The 24401-nt window shown below is 38.5% G+C and overlaps 1 protein-coding gene across 4 annotated transcripts in view; it reads right to left on the reverse strand.

Annotated features, from left to right (window-relative positions):
• The window catches only part of NSD3 (nuclear receptor binding SET domain protein 3), a 120065-nt gene that overhangs the window by 10917 nt on the left and 84747 nt on the right, over positions 1-24401 (reverse strand). For 3 of the 4 annotated variants that reach the window (XM_073902471.1, XM_025886281.2, XM_025886279.2), the window contains exons 13-19: positions 19839-20036; positions 19196-19369; positions 15051-15197; positions 11513-11669; positions 8194-8396; positions 7381-7493; positions 6532-6801 (exon numbers count right to left, since the gene is read on the reverse strand). In XM_073902471.1, the coding sequence (XP_073758572.1) occupies positions 6532-6801; positions 7381-7493; positions 8194-8396; positions 11513-11669; positions 15051-15197; positions 19196-19369; positions 19839-20036 (1262 nt within the window). The remainder of the gene's footprint in view (positions 1-6531; positions 6802-7380; positions 7494-8193; positions 8397-11512; positions 11670-15050; positions 15198-19195; positions 19370-19838; positions 20037-24401) is intronic. The other variant, XM_025886282.2, reaches the window with a different exon arrangement.

Raw genomic sequence — 24401 nt, forward strand, 5'->3', positions numbered from 1 at the left:
TGTGTGTGTGTGTGTGTGTGTGTGTGTGTGTGTGTGTGTGTGTGTGTTAGTCCTATGGAATTTGGTCAGGCGTAGAATCATCTCACCATCACCACAACCGAGATACAGAACCATTCCATCACCACACAGACCCCTTGTACAGTCCTTTATAATTACACTGTCCTCCTTCCCTCCTCCACCTCATCCCATCCCTAATCTGTTCTCCATCGCTGTCATTTGGAGGATGTTCTATAAATGAAATCATACAGTATGTAATCTTTTGAGGTTGGCAAAAAAAAAAAACCCTTCAGTCTTAATTCTCTTGAGACCTGTCCCATTTGTTGTGTCAGTAGTTCAGTCTGTTTTCTCCTGCTGAGCACTCTTTCATACTATGGACGTACTGCGGTTTGTTTAACGGTTCATTTCTCCTGAGGAATGTTTGAATTATTTTCATATTTTGGCTATTACAAATAAAGCTGTTGTGAACATTCTGGTAAAAGTTTTTGTGCAGACATAGGTTTTCATTTCTCTGGGATAAATGGCCAGGAGTGCAGCTGGTTGGGTCAAATGGTGAGTTTGTTTTTAATTTTTTAAGAAACTATTTTCCAGAGTGTATGCACCATTTCACATCCCCATCATACTTTCCCACTGTAGGAGAGACCCAGTTTCTCCACATCCTTGCCAGCATCTGGTACTGCCGACTAGTTTTCATTTTGCTGTTCTCACAGGTGTGCAGGGATTAGCTTCTTTTATTACTTTTTAAAGATTTTACTTATTAGAGAGAGAGCACAAGCAGGGGGAGGGGTAGAGGAAGAGGGAGAAGCAGGCTCCCCGCTGAGCAGGGAGCCCGGCACACAGGGCTCAGTCCCCAGGACGCCGGGACCAGGACCTGAGCAGAAATGGAGAGACAGACACTTAACTGATTATGCCACCCAGGCGCCCCATGATTAGTTTCTTTTAAAATAAGGTAAATACTATACATTCAACATCTTGTGTTTATAAATTCATAGTCATTAACCCTTTCACCTCAAAAGCATGGCTGATTCAATAAGCATTACCTACAGAACTTTTCGGTCTTAAGAAAAAGAAATGTCTTGGGAAACAAAAATGTATTTGCTTATTGTTTCACCAGGCTTGTTCTTCCCACCCTCGACCCCCTCCCCCATACAAATTTTCACTAGCCCTTCTCACGGTTCTTAGAATCACAGAACTGATAGTAAATACCAGTAATCTAAAGAGAAGTACCACATTTTCTGATTTTGACAAATCATTAAGAACATAAGCCAACGTTCTTACAAATATTTAATCTTTCTCTATTGATAAAAACAAAAGATTGTCAGTTCTGTAATATAGAGAAAAAAGTTAATGTGTCAAATTGGAAGGAACCAACCTAATGACCCACGCATGTCTCTTCCCTTGGTGGTCTGCTGTTAGTGGGGTCTGTGAGGCTCTGAGTCAGCCTCAAGGAGCTACATACTTGTTTCCACTGGGGAGTGGTCACCCCAAAAGTTGACCTCTGGCTTTTTTCTCCCTCCCATTTTCACTGACTGTTAAGCTATGACAAAGAATTAGGTTAGAAAAAGAAATGTACAAATACAAAAAAAAGAAAAAAAGAAAAAGAAATATACTACACTGATAACTGTAACACTTAACAGAACAGTTTATTTTCTCTACCTTTCCCTTCCAGCCCTTTCTCGCAAAGGACGGAGGAGGGTCTGCACTTTTGTGTGCCACGCTCAGTCACCTTACTGGGCTTTCCCTCCATCCAGCTGGGGCTGTGACACAGCTGATGAACAATTCGCACCATCATGTGGGACCATCACCCTCACAGGTAGATTTCCTCGCCACCCTGTGTTACTATACTTATTTAATGGCAGGTTTCCTTTAACTGAAACCCATACAGCAGAACTTCAACCAAGTCGGCTATACATCACCTTTTCCACATATTAGGATTCAAGGTAAGATTTCATTTAAAGAAATGGTTCTGTGGCTGTCAAAGCTTGAGTATCATGTATTATGGTTTTATGAAAATGAGTGAATACAGGAAAGTTAAAGTGCTGATATCAAATAGGAAGAGTGCAAGTCTTAAAATTTGATACCACTGTAAATAAATATTCCTAGCTATTTTGTAAGAGAAATATTTCAGATGTCCTAAAGGGACAAACCTTAGCTTCAAAGAGTTGCTTACTGGGGCGCCTGGGTGGCTCAGTCTGTTAAGCATCTGCCTTTGGCTCAGGTCATGATCTCAGGGTCCTGGGAATAGAGCCCCAGCAGGGAGCCTGCTTCTCCCTCTCCCACTGCCCCTCCCCCCTTTGTGTGTGTGTGCTTTCTCTCTCTCTCTCCCCCCTCAAATAAATAAATAAAATCTTAAAAAAAACAAAAAACAAAAAACAAGAGTTGCTTACTGGACTTAAAACCATTAACTGTGGGGCACCTGGCTGGCTCAGTTGGCAGAGCATGGGACTTTTGATCTTGAGGTTGTTGAGTTCAAGCCCCACATTGAGTGAAGAGATTGCTTAAAAAAAATAAATAATAAAATCTTAAAAAAAGACAAACCCAAAAGACACCCATTAACTGTGAATTCAATTCTGAACAAAAATAACCAAATAAAGAGCTTTAAAAATGCTAGAAATCTGTCCTTAAAGACTATGGCAAAAAGGTAGGGTGTAATTCAGCATTTAATATATATTTATTTGATTTCTAAGAAATCACCTTGTAACAGGAAGTCCCTTTTTTGGCTCTGGCACACATTTTCAGGAATCTGTTATGTGTGAAAAGAAGAGGACTAGCTGTGTACAATCAATTTCATCTTTGGCTTCTGTCCCCTCAATGCACCAAAAGTCTTTTCCATGTTGCTACTCCGTCTTTTATGATTTTGCTTTTCAGGAATATATACTTCCAGCTATTTTCCAGAAGACCAATGGTCTTACATTAGCAATCCCTCAAGAGCTAACAGGCAGAATAATCCTGACTATATTTTCTTTTCTCTTGATTATATTAATTTAATAAATTAGAATACATTTTAAAATAAATGCAATTACTGGATAAATTTCAGGATAACCTCTAAACCTCCCCTGAAGTCACAGGTAAAAATTTGTATTGTGATATGCATGGCATTAAAGTAACATCAAAAATTTTGCATTCTAGGGGCACCTAGCTGGCTCAGTTGGAGAAGTGTGCTCCTCTTGATCTCAGGGTCATGAGTTCGAGCCCCATGTTGATGTAGAGATTAAAAAAAATAAACTTAAAAAATTTTTTTGCATTCTAAATTTTTTTTTTTTAAGATTTATTTATTTGACAGAGAGAGAAAGTGAGAGACGGAACACAAGCAGGGGGAGTGGGAGAGGGAGAAGCAGGCTTCCTGCCGAGCAAGGAGCCCGATGCGGGGCTCGATCCCAGGACCTTGGGATCATGACCTGAGCCGAAGGCAGACGCTTAACGACTGAGCCACCCAGGCGCCCCTTTTTTGCATTCTATAATGACTTTTTTTGTTTTGTTTTTCTAAGTAGGCTCCACGCTGAACTCAGGACCCTGGGATCAAGACCTGAACTGAGCCAAGAGTCAGACACTTAACCAACTGAGCCACCCAGGTGCCCCACTTACAATGACATTTAAATGCTGAGGGCCTTTGGCCAAGAGACCCAATCCATCTATCTAATGCATCAGCGAATCCTGTTGGCTCTGCCTCCAAATGTCAGCAATCCACCCACTTCTCTCCTGTTCTGCTACAACCCTAGCAGTCCACACCACCATCATCTCTCTCCTGGATGATAATGATCTCCTTTTTGCTACTCCTTCAGCCCATGACCATAAATTCCCCAGACTACAGCCAGAGTTGTTCTTCTGAACCCCAAGGGTGGCACACAAGTACTTAAAGTGGCCCCCAAGATGCTTGTCTCCTGGGGCTTATGCCATGGTGCGATCCTCTGTCCCTGAGTGAGCGGGATCTGTGACATGCGTCCAACCAATAGACAATGGCGAAGGTGACAGGATGTATGTGATTATATGAGTTTGTTACATCAAGACTTTAGCATCCATCTTGCTGGAGTGGAGCGTCTCTCCCCCTTGTTGGCTGTGAGGAAGCAAACAGCCATGTCAGGGAACCCTATTTGGCAAGGAATTGTGGGCAGCCTCTAGAAGCTAATAGCAGCAAAACAATGAGAACAACCACCACCCGAGACAAAAAAACACCTGAAGCTCTCAGACCTACAGCTTCAAAGAGCAAAATTCTGCCAATAGCCATGCAAGCAGGAAAATGGATCCTTCTCCAGCTGAGGCACAAGAATGAGAATCCAGTCCTGGGTAGCATCTTGACTGAAACCTTGTGAGACCCTAAGTAGAGGACCCAGCCAAGCACTGCCTGACTCGTGAGCCCTAGAAACTGTGAGAAAATAAAATGTGTGTTACATTATAAGTTCCCAAGTTTGCAATATTATTGTTATGCAGCAATAGAGAATGAGTACATCAGCTCAGATCAAGTCACTTCCCACTAAAATCTTCCAGAAGCTTCCCTCCTGTGGCCTCTAAGGCCGCATAAGATGTAGCCCCAGGCCACCCTCTCTCACATCTCCTACCTACCAACCACCCCTCTCCTCCTCCTTCTCCAGGTGCACTGGCTCTCCTGCTGTTTCTGGAACACGCTAAGGCCTCTGTCCTTGCTTTTTCTTCAGTTTGAAATGCTCTTCTCCCTTATGTGCCTGCATGGCTTTCTCCCTCATGTTCATGTCAAATGGCACCTCCTCAGCTCTCCTTAATCAAGCAGTTTGAAATAACCATCCCTGTCACCAGCCATCCCCTTTGACTGCATTATTTTTCTTTGCAGCATTTTAGTGGTACTCAACATTATATATCTATTTGTTACCCATCTCTAGCAGACCCACAAAGGTGTCTTGTTCACTACTGTTTTTCCGAATACCCAGAGGAGTACCTGGCACACAGAAGCAGCTTCACAAACACGTGCTTAATGAGTGAGTTTCACCGCAAGCAATCTAACCTATAGAAATGGGTGCCTAAAGGGGCACCTGGGTGGCTCAGCTGGTTGAGCATCTGCCTTCGGCTCAGGTCATGATCTTGGGGTCCTGGGATCGGGCTCTCTGCTCATCGGGGAGTCCGCTTCTCCCTCTCCCTCTGCTTTTCCCTGCCCCTCCCCCCAATCGTACTTGCTCTCTCTCTCTAATAAGTAAATAAAATCTTTAAAAAAAACCTGGGTGCATGAAGATAGATGATCAAGAATGTTCATTATAGAATGAAATATATATATAAATTTGTTAGAAAATAGGTGAAATAAATTATGGTACATTTTACTATGGAATATAATGGGGCTGTTACAAAGAATAAGGAGAAATCTGTATGTATTGTCATTAAGGTGTATTCACGATATCTGAAGTGGGATAAAATAATATGTATCATATTTATGTTTTAAAAAACCCTGTAAGTATAGAATATTGGAATATGTATTTGTATATGTTTACATTTATAACTGTGTAGAAAAAGTTATAAAAGGCTACATGACAACCTCTTAACAATGATCATTTCTGGTGAGGAGACAAAAGGGATGGAGGAATTTCACTCTTTATTATCTTTTTTGTGTTGTTTGATTCTCTTTCCTACATTATATGGTGCTTTTTAATTACAGATGTGATTTTTTTTTACAGGTACAAACATGTCAAGAGTAACCTGAAATGCCCACCAGACCTACCTTCTCTCAGCGGTAGCCTCTCTGTGTTCTCTGTGGGCACTAGGCAAGCGGGGGGGGGAGGGTTAGCGGGGGTGGGCTGGGGGCGGTGGGCTGGGGGCCTGGTTTTAAAACACACACTGTTCAGGCCTGTCCCAGATATTTCAGTAAGACCCTTTGGTAAGGATCCCAGGAGATCCCCAGGATCTCTGAAATTTGACAGCCACTGTTTGAACGGTAGGATTTGCTGGGGATTTTCATTTTTGAGTTATTTGCATTTAAAAATTTTTCTGCAAAGAGACTGCTTTGAAAACTGCCTCAAAGTATAAGAATGAAGATAATTTGTAAGTGTCAAAGACCTCAACTTCTGCCAGTTGCTTTTGCATACATAATCTGAGACTGGTAGCAACCCTTCCAAATACGTAGGGCAGGGATTACCATGTCCGCTGGAGAGCGGGGGAAACTGAGGCTCAGGGAGTGAGTGATGTGGCCCTGGCCTCATGGGGCATGATGTGGGCATGAAGTCCTGGGTCTGCTAGTTTCCATCCCAGTATGTTCTGACCTTTGCACTCTTTTGACTCTGTGAAGCCTTTTACAGCTCTTTTGCTTAACAAGTTTCAAAGAGAAACTTACAATATTTCAAAGAGAAAATGACCGATGTCCCTTCTCCTTTTTATGCCTAATCACAGGACACCCAAAGTTTATGTATACTTTATTACTGCCTCTTCCTACCGCTTCTGCTTTGCTCGAGAAGTGCCCAACTTTCAGAATGGTAAGTTCCAAAATTTTGCCATAAATCCCCATGCATTTCCTTCATCCCTAAGAAAAGATGAAGCATCTTCTAAGAGGCCCTGGTCTGTCCCCCCGGCCCCTGCTACCTTCTTAATGCTCCTTTTAGTCCTGAGGCCCCAGCCCCTTCGCTCAGTCTTGATGATCTCGGCATCAGGGTAGAGCCTCTTGGTGAAGCACTGGTTCTGACAGCGCTCGCCAGCTGGGCACACCTGCGGGTGGCACTCGTACTGCAGCATGCGGTTCAGGCACTCCGACTCCAGGCCGCACGGGTTCTCATCGGCTGGCTTGCAGTTGCAGCGGGGAATCTCAGACAGGTCTGCAACATGGATCTGTACCTTTCCTATCACTTTGTTAGCCTAGAAGACGAAGCCACAAAGAAGAGGAAGAATTTAAACAGGAACATCACACACAGCCAGGTGATTTCTGGCTCGGCTACTGCCTTGTGGCGTGACTCTGAGAAAGGCTCCTTCTATCTTGACCTCAGTTTCCCTGTGAAGAGGCTAAGAACAAAATGGCCCCTCCTGAGTGGACAGAAGTATCAAAGTCTGATGTAAATTCTCCCTTATTTATCTTGTGTATTTCTTCTTCTATTCGCAACTTCCTAATTGAAGACAACTGTGGGCTTTCTGGAAGAAGAGGAGCTAAACACCTATATTCTCATTTGCTTGCAGGAGAACCTGGTCGGGCAAGAACAGGATTCCACACGGAACACGGTGCTCCTGGCTATGAGAGGGCTGATCAACAACCTCCTCACAGCACAGCAGCTGTGGCTCCCATTTTATGCTTCCAACAAAAGCTCCTGGTCTGTTCTACTGAAGACTGGGTGATAACTGACAAAGGTTTTCATAAGTCATAAAGTGCCTTCTAATGACGAAGACAGTAATGCATTTCCTCTTGCCTGTCAAATACTAATGTTTTCATGGGCAGAGACTCACTTTGATGTGTTTGTAAGGAGGAGGTTTTCTTGAGTTTTTTTCAATCTCTAGTGCTTCTCTGCTTTCTCTTTGTGCTTTCAATTCCTGGAAACGTTTTGCAGCTTCTTCCAATGCTGCCAATAAGACCAAACAAAGTATATAAGTACCAAAAAACAAACAAAAACTGTTAGAACAGCAGTTTTACATTGCCTTCCCAATGCCCTGGATCTGGCCCAAGGCTTTCTTTTTAAAATTATTCTGGAAATGACCATTTTCCACCAACATAGTGTGACACTGAGATAAGACATAACTCATGTATGGTTCTGTGCTCTGTGCAAGCTGCTGCCTCACAATATAATCACACGCTTCCAAGTAAAGCAAAAAAAAAAAAATAACCAACCAACCAAAAAAAACCCGTTTTTTATGTTGTACCAGATTTAAATTCATTTTACTCTTACCCAGAAAGCCAAACTTCCTGGAAACTTGTTGCAAAAACAGTTGTAAGGCTCTTCGTGAGAAGCTTTTACCACTCTTCTGTGACAAAGAAACTTCACTTGATTAAGACTATTTCCAAAATAATTTCTATGTGTGTAGAAAAATTGCTGAAGAAACTCCTTTCACACAGATGGCAGAGTCCACTATACTGAAATGTATTTTTCTAACTGACTGGATAAGATGTGGCTCTAACGTGACTGGATACTTACAGGCGCTGGATCATAACACCTGGTGAAAAGTTCTCTAATCCCACAAACATGTCATATGCAAGTCAGGACATGTTGAGAAATCAACCGTGGAGTCTTAGTTTTGAGCCCCTGTAAACATCATCCAACTTACCTTTTTTGAAGGTCTTGTTAATACTAGTCTGTCCCTCAGCAAAGCTTTTGTCTCCTTCAACATAAGGGAACACTCTGCCCTGGTGTACCCAATAGTAGTCATGAGAACCAAAGAAGAACACAGGGAAGTCCCCCAAGTCATGCTTAAGGCCCTGGATGTTCAGTGGCACAGACCTGGGATTGCAGATCTCTGCTGGCCACCATCTGAAAACAAAAGCAATTTCAGATCAAGAGAATGAACAAATCATACCATTCTGATACATGGCTGGGCGGGGGTGAGGTTTTATACCTTGCAATTTTCATTCAGATTCTAAGGACAAAAAATACCTTATCTTTAATCCTGCTAAACCACACATCATTTAAAAATACATTGATTAGTGAGTTAATGAAATAGTGAACACAGACTAAACAAACTATACCCTGAACACCCAATCTAGTTTTTTCTTTACAAATAAATACTTGATATGGGGAGCCTGGGTGGCTCAGACAGTTAAGCGTCTGCCTTTGCTTCAGGTCGTGATCCCAGGGTCCTGGGATTGAGCCCCATGTCGGGCTCCCTGCCCAGCGGGAAGCCTGCTTCTCCCTCTCCCTCTGCTACTCCCCCTGCTCCTGCTCTATCTCAAATAAATAAAATCTTAAAAAAAAATAAAAATTAATACTTGACATAAAGAAATATATCATGAACATACAAATTATAAAACATAACTTGCTACCCAATTTAAGAATAATTCTAATTCTTAAATTCTATACCAATACTATTCCAAACCTAACTTCAATCCTAAAAAAGTCATGTGTTCCTCCAAATTTGACTTTTTTTTTAAAGATTTTATTTATTTATTTGACAGAGAGAGACGGAGCGAGAGAGGGAACACAAGCAGGGGGAGTGGGCGAGGGAGAAGCAGGCTTCCCCTCGCCCGATGTGGGGCTTGATCCCAGGACTCTGGGATTGTGACCTGAGCTGAATGCAGATGATTAACCGACTGAGACACCCAGGCACCCCTAAGAATTAATTTAAAATGTAGGCAAGAGGGGCTCAGTTGGGTGGCTCAGTCAGTTAAGCATCTGACTCTTGATTTCGGCTCAGGTCATGATCTCAGGGTCATGAGATCGAGCCCTGAGTCAGGCTCTGCACTCTGCCCCTGCTTCCCCCACCTTCAGCTCACGTGCTCACTGTCTCTCTCTTAAAAAATAAAAAGAGAGAAAAGAAAAAAAAGAGGCAAGAGTCTGTGCTCAAATTGTTAAAACACTATTTTGTGTAACAAATATTTTAAGAAATGGTTATTTCTTTTTTTTCTTTTTTAAGATTTTATTTAGGGATGACTAGGTGGCTCAGTTGGTTAAGCGTCTGCCTTCAGTTGAGGTCATGATCCCAAGGTCCTGGGATCAAGTCCAGCATCGGGCTCCTTGCTCAGCGGGGAGCCTGCTTCTCCCTCTGCCTCTGCCTGTCACATCCCTGCTTGTGCTCTGTCAAATAAATAAAATCTTAAAAAAAAAAGATTTTATTTATTTGATAGAGAGAGAGAGAGAGAGAGAGAGCGAGCACAAGCAGGGGGAGAAGCAGGCTCCCTGCTCAGCAGGGAGCCCGATGTGGGGCTCGATCCCACGACCCTGGGATCATGACCTGAGCCGAAGGCAGACGCTTAACCGACTGAGCCACCCAGGTGCCCTGGGAAATGGTTATTTCTAACTCATTTCAAGGTATTAAGTGTGTACACAATAACTATATTCACTGGATTGGTTAGGAAGGGGACACTTTCTGCCAGGGGTTGTTCCAGGTCCTCCTCATTTCCCCCAGGAGGCTTCGCATTGGGGTAACCAGTTATTGAAAAGAAACAGCTTCATGTGACCCAGCTGGGCCTGACTGGAAAAAAACACATTAAGAATGAGTCTCTGCAAAACATGTGAAAAGAACCTGACCTGCATATAAAATCTCACTGAGCTGTGAACCTCAATGAGAGCACTGCTTTGGGCTTTTTGAAAATGTAATGTGATTAAAATTTTTTTTGAGTTTTTTATTTTTTTTTATTCATTTGAGAGAGATACAGAGACAGACAGCACAAGCAGGGGGAGCTGCAGAGGGAGAGGGAGAGGCAGACTCCCTGCTGAGCTGGGAGCCTGAAAGTGGGGCTCAATCCCAGGACCCTGGGATCATGACCTGAGCCCAAGGTAGATGCTTAACCGACTGAGCCCCCCAGGCACCCCGAGGCTCAGCATTTTTTACATGTTTAATTTCTATTTGCTATTCTTTGGCAACCTGGCTCTTTGTCTTCTTTGTCCCTGTTCTAGGTAAGGTATTTGTCTTTGCTTATTAAAGTAGAAGTGCAAATACTTTACCTTGGCTTAACATTTGACTTTTAAAACTTGGTGTCTTTTGCCAGAAGTAAAAAATTGCTTATGTATTTAACTGCCAATTTTTTTGGGGGGGTTGCTTTGAGGTTTTCTGTCATATGTTAAAAAAAATAGTGTGTGTGGGGGATCGCTTCTCAACCTCAAGGCCCCTTATCTTAGCTAAAAACAAAATTTTTAAAGTTAAATAGGTAAGCAAGCAGCATATTTAAAACAGAGAAAATGTCATAGCCATTGCTAAAAAATTACAGTATGTTTGAAATTCTATAGAAACATATTCTACTTAGTATTCTAATTGACTAGCAGACTCTTATTGTGCCCTCTTGAATAGTATCTATTTTCTTAGTAAAATGATAAACATATGCCTCAAAACATAAAATGTAGAGTCTTTAAAATATATCGCTATTCCACTCAGTGGAGGCTTGGTAAGGACAGGCTTCTTAAAAGGAGAAAGCTTTTTGAAAATAATGGCAATCACACATACTTCTTACACTTCATTCTCTTAAGAAATAAAAGCTCTTAATGAAATAATTTCTCTCTTTAAATTCTAAAGAGCTCTCTCCTTGCACTCAGTTTAAAGCTTAGCAGGAACAATGGGCAAAGACAGCTATTTTGACTAGGATATAAAGTCTTGATTTTATTAGAAATCAATATGAATGTATTAGGACACAAGAAAACATCTTCCCTGCTATCTACATTAGACCTTTTATTCCAGAATCTAGTAGTACATAGTTCATTAGCATAAAGTAACTTTCAGAACATAAAAACAAGCCATCAAAAAAAAAAAAAAAATCCACAACAACTAACCTTCCCAATCCTCTAAAAACCAACTCAAAATAGGTTTCTCTTCTCTTTTTTTTTTTAAGGAAGTAGCTCTGTGGTATTCTACCTATCTACCAGTTTGTATACAGATTATGAACACCTGTGTCTGAACAATGATTGAATACTTCCTCTTTGTCCTTGGAAAAACTTGCCTGTAATTTCCCAATTTGACCCAAACAATCTGCTTGTAATGTAGTTTCTTGCCAGCTTTACAGTCATTACAATTCCAGCAGCCTTCTGGCATTTCTATGCTCAGGCATTCCGGGTGGAAGGAAGCTGGGCACGATTCACAGCAGAGCAATCTTCCACCTTGAAACAAATAAACAGTCTTAATAACTGAGAAAAGAGGAAAGAGGAAAAGAAAGAGAAAAGAGAAAGTTATCTTTTAAGTGCATTAACTCTGAGTCAAACTGGGGGAAAATAAAGGGACTGAGTCACGTCTATAGTGATGGATTAAAATAGAAAGCAAATGAACACATTTAGCTACTTCAGTCCCTTTTCAGGGCCGCATGGCCAGAGACTCAAAGCTTTTGAGGAGTATGAAAAACATTACTGTGGTCTCTACCCCTCGAAAAGGTGGGCAATTGAGGTATCAGTTTAGCAGGAGCTATAACTCTTAACAGATGACATAAAAGATGCATAAAATCTTTAGACTGAGTAGATTTGAGAGCAGATTTTCAAAAGAAATATGTAGCAACTTACTTTCTTTTCTCCTTGAGAGCTAAGAAAGCAAGCAATGGTTATCTTTGTATTTTAATCCAGTGCCACAGTTAACTGAATCCCTTTATAATAAAATCAGCAAGAAAGAAGATAGCCAATAGATAGGTACTTTTTTCTTTCCATAAAAGAATGCAAAAAAGCAAAGGACTGTACTTTCTCAAATTGGTGATTACATTATCATTTCCCTTTCCAGTAAAAATAAAGTCAAATAGGCTATACAGCAGTGGTTTGCAACTTTTTCATCACCAAGGATCCCCTTTCCCTTCCTCAGGGACCCATGTTTTTTAATATTTTATCAACCCAAAACAAAACAAAACAAAACAAAAACCCAAAACCCCCAAAAAACAAAAAACCCTAAGCCAACCCCCCCCCAAAAAACAAAGCCCCTGTTAAAGGTAACAATTTCTGTTTTTATTAACCAAAGAAATACATAACTGCCAATCAGAGCTTCTGATCCCAGTAATAAAACTAGTCTTATCACATTAAGTTGTTCAAATCATAGCTAAATATAAAGAAACGTATGCAGCCTTATTTTGTGCAAATGTATGATTCTGTTAGATTTTCTGAAATATTAAACATGGTTCAAAAATTTTTACATAAGTTTTTCTGACTTCATATTGAGAACCACTGCTTTATAGCATAAAACTAAGTAAATGTCACTGTAAAATGAAGTACCATACACAAGAAGATCCCTTTCCAAGTTCCCTAGCAAAATCCTCTCCTTTGAAATACACAGAATGATCTCTGGATTAAGACCAAAACAAGTGCAGCAAACAAAACAAAAGAATATTTTTAAATGTAAAGAAATAAAAGAGATTTGGGGGGAGGTTAGCTATTTCTAATAGGTGTTTCAACAAGTGACAGAAGAATGTTAACCACTTTAGATGAAATATAATAAAGACATTTACTGCAAAAAAAAATTAAGTCTATTGGAAAATCAAGTCTATAAACCATAAATGTACTGAGACTTAAAATCTCATAATCAAAAGGTTACGAGCCCTCTACACAACTTTATGAAATCACAGCTCCAACCTTTTGAGGGTTTGCTATCAATTTTCCAGAATATCTTTTCTTCCTGTAGACTTTCAAACTTCCAACTGATTAACATAAAAACAAAAAGAAAAATCTATATACAATCAGTGATGAAATAAATTACTATATTTCCTCTGCTTAAAAGATTTTGCTTCAATCATTAAGATTTTTTTTTCCTTTGCAGATCTCAATATGGATTCATTGTTCCAATTCTCCAACCTACAGATTAGCTGCCTGAGTGCTCTCAGCCTAGGTAGGGAATTCTGTAAGTTTCAAGTAAAATGAGATAATTGACCTCTCCATCAGAAAGGAATGACCAGTAGGGAGAGCAGTCTTTGCAAACGGCTTTAGAGGACATGTGATCATTAGAGCTGATGTGGAAAAGTCAGCCTGGCCATTTTTTAACATAATGGAATAGTCCTTAATTAAAATTAAAACTTAAAAGTCTTATTTCAGAGGAAATACAGACCCAGAATGGTCAATGAAAATCATCACGATTTTTTGACAAAAAATACACAAGAAAAATAGAAAAATGAAAATACGAACAATCCACCGTGGTGCTATGCAAGAAAACTGCTTTAGGACGCAAGAAGTAGTAAGACATGGTTCAAGCTAAGCAAACAGAGGGCTCAAAATAATTTCAATTCATGTCAAGGTCAATACTGAGTACTGAAAACAAAGTAAGAAACAACTGAATTAATCTAATTTTATGAAGGCGCCAGTAGGAAATAAGGCATTTCCTAAAATGAATGCCTCAGGTAGTCTAATTTTATTGCATTATGGAGTTAGACCTCTCTGTCCATCTTTGTTTTAGAAGTAGGTGGTATCACCAGTCAGGTGACATCCTCTGACTTCAATGGAAAAGAAACAAGCAAGCAAGCAAGCAAGCAAGCCAATACTCTCTCCAACCTATTTCTTCATAGGTTCTAGTCACCCTGTTTAGTTAGTGATATTTTTTTAGTCATGGGTTGCCACTTCAGATGTCTGACAAAGAGCAAAGACACATCAAGCAGGCAACAAAAAGAGTGGAAAAAAAAACAACACCTTATTTCAAATATACCCAGTCTATTAGGTTATGGATTAATTTTTCTCTAAAGATTCGGAACCTGGCCCCCAGATCATAATGGGAATGTATTACAGGAAAAGGCCTTCACCTTCCAGGTTATTCATTTTACCCTTTGGGATAATAACTCCCTAAGTAATACAGTACTATTAAATTACCTTTTCCCTGTGTAACAAGTAGGCTATGTAAAGCTAAATACAAGGTATGATTTTCTCCTATAGGTTAAATTAATTGGGAGAATATAAATATACATTTAGCTCTTGGTTCTCTGTGGATAAGTTATCCATAAGCAATTCTTCAGTTGAGCTGGGTTGCCTTTCAATATCCAATATTTGGGTTAATCTCCCCAGCTGCCCACCAAAGTCTCCTAAGAGAAGGGCAGCTAGTTTTCATAGCATCCTAACAAAAACATTTAAGAAACAAAAGGATAGCATATACCCTAAAATCAAAATTTTAAGTATCGATATGTTGGTTTCCCTCTTTTAATAACCTACCCTGGTTTTTTAGTTGAAAGTTCGTAATAATTTACATCATGTCTATTCTTTTCCAACGGTAGTTCTACATCAGGCAGAAGAGCAAGAGCCTATATAAAGCAAAATCCTAGCCTTTCAATTGTAATAACCCACAGATATATGGAATGTGTGAGAATTTATTCAAGGAGAAGAGTAAGTAGGTAAGAATTTGTAATAATGGAATTATTTTAAGCCCTTTTTAATAATGTTGCAGCCACATGAAGACACAGTCACAACCACCAGGTAGAATTTACCAAAAGCAACAGATGGTGCTTGACAGGCATACATTTCCCCCCTTCATTTAAAGAGGAAAAAAAAAAAGGAAATGCAAAAATAAAAGAGATAAACTATTTTGATTATTACCTTTCTCACATTTCTTTTTGGAAGCTGACGAAGAAGGAATCATAGGTAATTTCATCAACTCTGCACGATTTGATTCATTCAGTAGGTAGTGGGACTTATAGGCATATGAACTGAACATGGGGTCTGAATGGTCCTGAACTATCAGCCCTATACGAAACAAACAGAAAGAGATGAGCTGCAATGAAACTACCCATGATTCCATGAGGGAAAAAAAATAAACCAACATCTATTATGTAGCTGTGCTAAAAGCTGGGGGCAGGGGGGGTAGAAAATGAAGAAAAAGTAAGATCTGACAGAAAAGGCTTGCCAGAGTTATTAAAGGGAGTTTGAGCTACTCAGTGCCTTGCCCCATAAAAACCTACATACCCAGAAGAAAACTAAAAATTAATTTGGAGATGTCAACTGCATTTGACGTCATACTTAAAACCCCCTATGGAAGACAAAGCTACATTCCTTAATATTTACAAGTACTATGATGACAATCCAAAGAACAAAATGACATATCACTTAATAGCAAATAAGAGTTATTTACATAACACGGTAGAGACACTGATCCACCTTCAACTTATCAAGGAGTACTGAAAGGCAGAATTGAAGTCTTCTCTAGTCGTATCCTGAGATATACTCAAATAAATTCTAGCTTTCTCTGCCAGATAATGAAGCTATTCTCTATCAATACGACACATGATTTTAAAGGAGCCATAATTTGTTGAATTTCACTACGGTAATGCAAACCGTTTACATTTCTTCCCTGCCATGATATAAGTAAAGACAGTTCTTCTGACCTACCAATCCAGCTATCCTATTTGGAGGGAAACAGAAGATCCCCTTTAACCCACTTGTTATGCCCACTTCTCCTCTCCCTCCCATCCCCTCCCCCCCTTTGTTGAGTTCACTACAGGCCACTCCTAAACCTAGCGCAGTGTGAGACCCGGGAACATTTCTCTGTTTGGTGACTGGACAGTTTACAATGATCTGGACTTTAAAATACGGATCATGACAGCAGTTTTATAGAGATCATTTTGAGAAGAGGGTAGAGTTTTGTTTTTAAAGGGGTTGCCATTTACTTTTTGCCATGGGTGTTATCTTCACTTGGTGCTACCCTACACTGAGAAAGATTCAAGAAACATCTCCGACCTGGAGGACAGAATGGAACTTAAAATTGCTAATGGGTAACAGCATAAAAGTCTTCTAAAAAAAGTTATACAATGTCAAATGAATTTCATACATTTAACAGAGAAGCAGTGTAGTGTAAAAAACAGTGGGTTTGAAATGAGAAAGATTGGGTGCAAATGCTAGTCCCTCTATTTAAACTTCTGCAACCTTCAAGTAAATGATGTAATCTGTGCTTTGGTGTTCTCATCCATATAAAATGGGGCAATAACTCCTTAAGGCAACTGTGACAATTCACTCAGATAGCATATCCAGTAGAGTTTGATTTCCAGATACAAAAAAATTGCTGTTATTAAAATGAAAAGAAAGCCCTAATCTACCTTCTCCATTATAAATTACCATTACAAAGAAAGGGAGAGAATGTTAAGTAACTTGATTTTACAAACACCCTCCCCCCACCTGCCTGGATGGAAGGAAAGCCTAAAGGATGTGTGTATACTACACTGAGATATGACGGAACACTTTCTATGGCACCATGAATGTCAGGGGCGGAGCAGTGTTCCTCTAAACCTTAAAACATTTTTAAAAAACATTTCTAAATAATCATTCAGTCCTTAAGAACCAGTTGAATGATTTTAAACAACCAGTAACCATGAACTAAGAGAAAAATCCTTTGTGAGGAGGGAAAGACTCCATATAAGGCAAGAAACAAAAGCAAGACAAACTAAGTTTTCTAATACCAAAACATACACAATTAAAGCCTCCTTCTGTGTGTGTGGATTTATTACAATTATGTCTCTTTTTTTTTTTAAAAAGGAGACCTCTGTAAAAACTGATGAGAGAACATATATTATTTACTTGTGAAAACTGCTGACTTAAGCCTTCTCAAATCCCAACATCTGATCTATTTAGAATAAATTTCTATATTTTGGAAAGGAAAATGACAGTTTCTATTTACTGTACAAAGTTTCATAGTTAAAATATTTGAGAATTAAATAATCTTGATTACACAGTCATTTAAATACAGTATATCTTTCAGATATCTATCAAATTGATAAGATGCAAATACAGATCCTGTAAAACGTGAGTTTTCCCCTCATTTGCATTACTTCAAGCTTTTAATCAAAGCATCTAAGTTAAACTTTAAATGGTTAGTCTCTATAAGACTAGGCTCCTTGACAATGGGCCATTTTCTGCCTATCTTAAATTGAAAATACCTGTTTTAAATGTTTCCCAATTATTGAATGAAAAGAAAGGAATGGTTAATATATTGATGGTACTTGATTCAGAATGTACTCCAAGTAAGCCAACATGATAGTTATAGAGTTGACATTTAAAATGTTGGCTCAGGGGCGCCTGGGTGGCTCAGTTGGTTAAGTGGCTGCCCTGGGATTGAGTCCCACATCTGGCTCCCTGCTCGGAGAGCCCGCTTCTCCCTCTGCCTCCCCAGCCCTCTGCTCATGCTCTCTCTCTCACTCGCTCTCTTGCTGTTGCTCTATCTCAAATAAATAAATAAATAATCTTAAAAAAATAAAATGTTGGCTCAGTTACACACTCTCTAGCATGCACTGTGTGTTTGTGTGTGCATGTGCAAGTAATACTAAGTGCCCAGCAAGGTAGAATAAAATGTTTACAAAGCGATAGAGACTTCATGTTATCACTGACACTCACCTGTCTCTAAAGCTAGCCATCCAATTGATAATTCACTATTTCCATACTATCATTACTTTCTTAGGCATGGGGAGACCGTAAAGACATCTGGGGTGACTTTTTACTTCTTTTGACTATTTGAATCCTTTCTGCCACCTGTTATAATGTGGCACAAAACATTTCAGACCTACTCCTCCATGTACCAGACAGGTTTCAGAGCAGAATACAGTTGTAATTGCTCTGTAAAGAAAGACACAATGCTTCCCCTCTAATGGCAGACAGCCCCAGGTGTTTACTGCAAACTCTGGCAAACTGAAAGCTATACATACAATGGACTCAGCTGGCTGCCAGAAGGACTGCCATTTACTTAATCTTTTACTGCCAACCTCCTCTGGCTATTTTTTTAAAAACAAAAGACACCATACCAAAACAACTCAAGATCTGTCACACTACCTAAATTCTATTTTAAAATACTTTAAAGTACTTTCACCAAATTAAAAGAACTATCTCCTAAAGGAAAAAAAAACAAAACCAAGTAAAACCAAAACCAAACCGAACACCTCATCTTCAGTTTAGTCTAAATATAATTTAAATAGGCCTGATACACCATGGAGTCCTTTCAATTATTTCACCACTAAGGTAAGTTCAGAAAACTTAGTACTTGTATTAAAAAAACAAAAAACAAAAAAACTGCACTAGGGGATATTAATTTCTAAAATGTTTAATACTAAAAATTGTTTTATAATACAGCTGAGACACTGTAAAACTGAATACTCTGTATTATATTCAACTAAAGAAATCTTATTTTATATTTATCACGAACTCAAGTTCATTGACCCCCTGAGGGACACAATACTGTTTTTACCTTGATCAATCTCTTGGCATACTTAAATATCAACAGGTGGCGAGTAAGAAAGCTTGTATTGCTGGCTCTTAGCTAACACCACCACATATGCTGTCTTGGCTGTATCCCATCAGGCCTTCCTCAATGCCAGACCAAAACAGGATAAAATACAACATAAACAATTAAAAAATAAATGTGCTTATCTTGCCTTCCAAGTGAAATCTCAATCAGTTGAAAACTCTGGATTAAAGAATATGGCATGGGAAGAGTCTACTTTGAACAGAAGAATTGTTTGCAGAAGGGAATAATCTTTTGATGCTCCATACAGGAACACTAAAAACTTATCTGTAATTCTAAGTTATTAAAAAAAAAATGCAGATATTAGGTTAGAGAAGAATTAATATTCGAACAATTTGAATGTTTCATGTTATAAAAGGGATTACTGAAAGTGTTAATCTCTTGGGGATATTGCTGAAACTCTAGTTGGATGGGGAAATATGCCACTGAACCCAAAGAAAGAAAAAGGACTGACACTCACCTCTTGCACAAACGAAACAAAAGCCTACATTTATGGCCGAGGAAGCACTGGTGCTCCGTTTGGAATGATTACTACAGATGAGCATGCAGGAGGATACAAATGTGCTGCCGGCAGCAATGCAAGCCTCTCCGGAGTGATAGGCTACCGGACACCTCAAACATCGCATCATGCGACCTGTTTAAAGACAAATCAGAAAAAACAAAATCTACGTAATCAGGCCTCAGCTGGATATAAACTGAATTTTTTGGAGTTGGGCTCTTTTGGGTTCCATGGGATGCTGTTATGGTAAGATAATATTTTTCTCCACACGTGTGGTTCTGTCATTCCTATGCAGGACCCTAAATGTAGTGCCCATTGAGAGATCCCTCAAAGAAAAACTTGTTGGCTCCGATGCCGGAGATGGTGGTCTCAATGTCACCTGTGAAAGAAATTCTCAAGGGTAATTTTGAACATACAGAATTTTCTTCTCATGATCTGATTAGAACCTAATCTCTACTTATCGTGCTATTGTGGCTGAGCGGTTACATCTACAGATGCAGAGGGGATAATTACCTAATACTCTTCAAAATAATGTGCTTATTATTTGCTACTGCACTTAAAAAGAAAAAAACCTTAGTCCCCCCTTTTTTTTTAACTGTTTTACCTTTACTTGCTTTGTAGATATCTTTCTCCATGGAACAGGCAGAGCAACAGTGCTGAGGACAGCGGAATCCTTTTGATTCAAAGATGGCAGTGGGGAATTTGCGGACACAGGCTTCGTGATAAAATTTCCCACAAGCACCAACAGAGCAACGCTTCACATCTGTACCAGACACTTTACATGAAAAACATGGGTGCTGTCCTGAAAAATTGGTTGAGGAACACAGATTAAATAAAATCTGATGAAAGCATATTCTTCTTAAATAGAAGCAGCGAATGACATCAAAGAGCTACTCCCCAGAGAGATTCTGTTATGTATAAGAATTTCACATATAAAAAAAGGCACTGAAAATAAATGGTTAAATTATAAGGTTATTTAATTCATTTTTTAATTTTAATTTTAGTTCATTAACATACGATGCAATATTGGTTTCTGGAGTAAAATTCAGTGATTCATCACTTATCTACAACATCCAGTGCTCATTACAAAAAGTGTCCTTTTTAATACCCATCACCCATCTAGCCTATCCCCCACCCACCTCTCTCCATCACCCAGCAGTTTGTTCTCTATAGTTAAGAGTCACTTGCGGCTTGTTTCCCTCTCTCCTTCTTTGCCCCCTTCCCATATATTCATCTGTTTTCTTACTTAAATTCCACATTATGAGTGAGATCATATGGTATTTGTCTTTCTCTGACTTATTTCCCTTAGCATAATACACTCTAGCTCCATCCACATCATTGCAAATGGCAAGATTTCATTCTTGATGGCTGAATAATATTCCATTACACACACACACACACTCTCTCTCTCTCACTCTCTCTCTCTCTCTCTACAGCCCCCACCCCCATCTGCTTTATCCATTCATCAGTTGATGGACATCTGGGCTCTCTCCATAGTATGGCTATTGTTGAAAATGCTGCTACAAACATCGGGGTGCACATATCCCTTCAAATCCGTATTTTTTTATCCTCTGGGTAAATACCTTAGTGCAATTGCTGGTTCATAGGGTAGTTCTGTTCTTAACTTTCTGAGGAAACACCAAACTGTTCTCCAGAGTGGCTGCACCAGTTTGCATCCTACCAAGAGGGTTACCCTTTCTCTGCAACCTTGCCAACACCTGTTGTGTCTTGTGTTGTTAATTTTAGCCATTCTGACAGGTGTGAGGTGGTATCTCATCATGGTTTTGATTTGTATTTCCCTGATGATGAGTGATGTTGAGCATCTTTTCATGTGTCTGTTAGCCATCTGGATGTGTTCTTTGGAAAAGTGTCTATTCATGTCTTCTGCCCATTCATCAACTGGATTATTTGTTTTGGGTGTGAGTTGGTAAGTTCTTTATAGATTTTGGATACTAACCTTCTATCAGATATGTCATTTGCAAATATCTTCTCCCATTCTGTAGGCTGCCTTTTAGTTTTGCTGATTGTTTCCTTCGCTTTGCAGAAGACTTTTATCTTGATTAAGTTCCAATAGCTCATTTTTGTTTTTGTTTCCCTTGCCTCCGGCAACATGTCCAATAAGAATTTGCTTAGGCTGTGTTCAAAGAGGTTTCTTCCAGTGTTCTCCTCTAGGATTTTGATGGTTTCCTGTCTCACATTTAGGTCTTTCATCCATTTTGAATTTATTTTTGTGTATCGTGTATGAAAGAGGTCCAGTTTCATTCTTCTGCATGTGGCTGTCCAGTTTTCCCAACACCATTTGAAGAGACTTTTTTCTATTGGATATTCTTTCCTGCTTTGTTGAAGATTAGTTGACCATTAGTTGTGGGTCCATTTCCAGGTTCTCTATTCTGTTCCACTGATCTATGTGTCTCTTTTTGTGCCAGTACCATACTGTTCTGATGACCACAGCTTTGTAATAGAGCTTGAAGTCCAGAATCGTGATGCCTCCAGTTTTCTTTTTCTTTTTCAGGATTGCTTTAGCTACCTGGGGTCTTTTGTGGTTCCGTACAAATTTTAGGATTGTTTGTTCTAGCTCTGTGAAAAATGCTGGTGGTATTTTGATAGGGACTGCATTAAATGTGTAGACTGCTTTGGGTAGTACAGAAATTTTAACAGTGTGTGTTCTTCTAATCCATGAGCATGGAATGCTTAAAAGGTTATTTAATAAATTTGGCTAGAATAATTGATCATCAATTTGGAGATAAGGCACTAAAAACAATTTAGATCTTCAGTTCTCACTCTATAATAAAATCAATCCATAGAAAACCCAGAACAGAATTTTTCAACATATGAGAGTGGGAAGGTCTTCCCAACCAAGAATACATAAAAGAAATTACCAAAGACAAAACAGATTCCATTAGTCACAATTTCCATATGTAAAACAGACATAAAATGAAAACTCAAAATCCTAATGCAAAACACAGAAAATTACAGCTACACATCTTATTCAAATTGTAGTAAATCAAGAACAAAGAGAAAATATTAATATTATCCACAGAAAAGACAATGACCTTCAAAGAAGCAACAGTAAGACTGAGAGCTGACAGCAAAGGAAAAATGGAAGTCAGAAAACAATGGGATGTTATCTCCAAAGGGCTGAAAGGGCTGTTACTAAGTCAGCATCTATATCCAGTGAAAGCATTCTTTTAAGAATGAAGTGAAATTAATATACACTGAGGAGGATTAAAAAACCCAAAAGTTGTTTTTTTGAAAAAGAGTAATAAAACTGATATCTCTGGCAAGAGCGACTAATAAAGGGAGAAAAGGCACCAATATTAACAATACAAGAAATGGTACATCACTACAAATCTTACAACTATTAAAAAAATAAAAGGGTATCACTACATTTTTGCCAATAAATGAAAATTTACATGAATGGATAGATTCTTAGAAATGCATAATTACCAACACACACAAAAATAAACAGAAAATATGAATAGTTCTATAAATTCTTTTAAAAATTGAAACTAATTAAAAGCCTTCCTACAAAGAAAACTTTAAGCTCAGAAGGTTCTACAATCTGTCAAACATTTAAAGCTAGGATTAATGTCAATTAGAATACAATAGGTAAAAAAGAAGGAACAGGGCAGATGTGGAAAAATATATGCCACAAAGATGACAAAGGATTATGTTTTGTTACAAAAAGAGTTCACATATGGAGAAAATATATGCAACATATAAGCAAAGGTAACTCAACAGGATTCATACAGAACTACTATTTAATACAGAAACAAAACAGCCTACTGTAAAAGTGGGCAGGAGAACCTCACTGGCTCAGACAGTAAGTAGAGAATATGACTCTTGATCTTGGGGTGATGAGTTCAAGCCCCACATTGAGCCAGAGGGCTGACTTAAAAATGACCAGCTGACTGAATGAATAAATAAATAAAGTGGGCAGAATATGAAGAGGCAGTTTACAGAAAGCAGAAAGACAGCCAATAAACATATGGAAAAAAACCCTCAACCTCCCTAGTAATCAGATAAATGATAATTAAATCCAAGTAACATTTTAAAATTCATCAAATAAGAAAAAAGAGTTTGATGATACAAACTGTTGAACAGGTACTCTGATATATTGCTAGTAGGAGTTCAGGTTGGAAGGAACTACCTTAGAAGGCTACATGGCAGTATCCATTAATTGTACATTCACTTTCTGTGACCTAGAAATTCTGCTTTTGCTGTCTACGTTGGGAAGACTTGTACATGTAAAAGGATATTGGATGAAGCACTGTTTGTAACTGCAAAGAACTGAAAGCAACTCAAATGTCCTTCAATAGGAGAAAAGTTAAATAAACTGTAATATATGCATACTATGGAGCACTATGTAGCAATTAAATAGAATGTATTTGTATTGACATAAAAAGAGCTCCAAGATAGTGATAAAAGCAAGCTGCAGAACAATTAATACATTTTTGTTACAATACACAAAAAATGTTACATACATACGTGTGTTTGTGTGTGTACACACACACCTGCTTGAACTATAATTATATTTTCAGAAGACTGTATATATATACTATTTGTGTAATTAGAAATAAATTTAAAATAACAAATGCAAAGAACATCTTTACCAGCACAATACACAAATGGACAAAACATGAACAGATCATTCACTAGAGACTCAACAAAGATACAGAAAAAAATGTTTAGTTGTAAACAAAGAACTGCAAATTATAACAACATTTTTGTTATTTGTTTTGTTATTCTTTGAAGGTAATTGCCTTTTCTGTGGGTAATTTTCTGCCTCTTTTATTAGAATAGGAATTTTCATTGTGTGTCCATTTTACATACAGAATTTTAAGTGATTATTTACTGGCTATTTGGATATCATCTTTTGGAAAGTATTCAAGTCTTTTGCCCATTTTTCTTATAATGCTATAAAAAAATGGAAGTTTTTTTTAATGGAACAGTTTTTTGTTTTGATTTTTTACAGAAAGTTAGATTTTATTTTAAATTATTTTATATTAAAGTACCTGACCTTTACAAATTGGCTGAATTATAAATATTCTTTAAAATTAGTACTTAATTCTTTAAAATTCATACATATGATTGTGATGTTCAAATGTGTATTTTTTAAACTGGCTTTGTTGTAAATAGAGTAGGGGTTTTTTTGTTGTCTTGTTAC

The sequence above is a fragment of the Callorhinus ursinus genome, unplaced genomic scaffold (assembly GCF_003265705.2).
Source record: "Callorhinus ursinus isolate GAN/ISIS: 27379988/994484 unplaced genomic scaffold, GSC_fseal_2.0 scaffold17, whole genome shotgun sequence".
Taxonomy (NCBI): domain Eukaryota; kingdom Metazoa; phylum Chordata; class Mammalia; order Carnivora; family Otariidae; genus Callorhinus; species Callorhinus ursinus.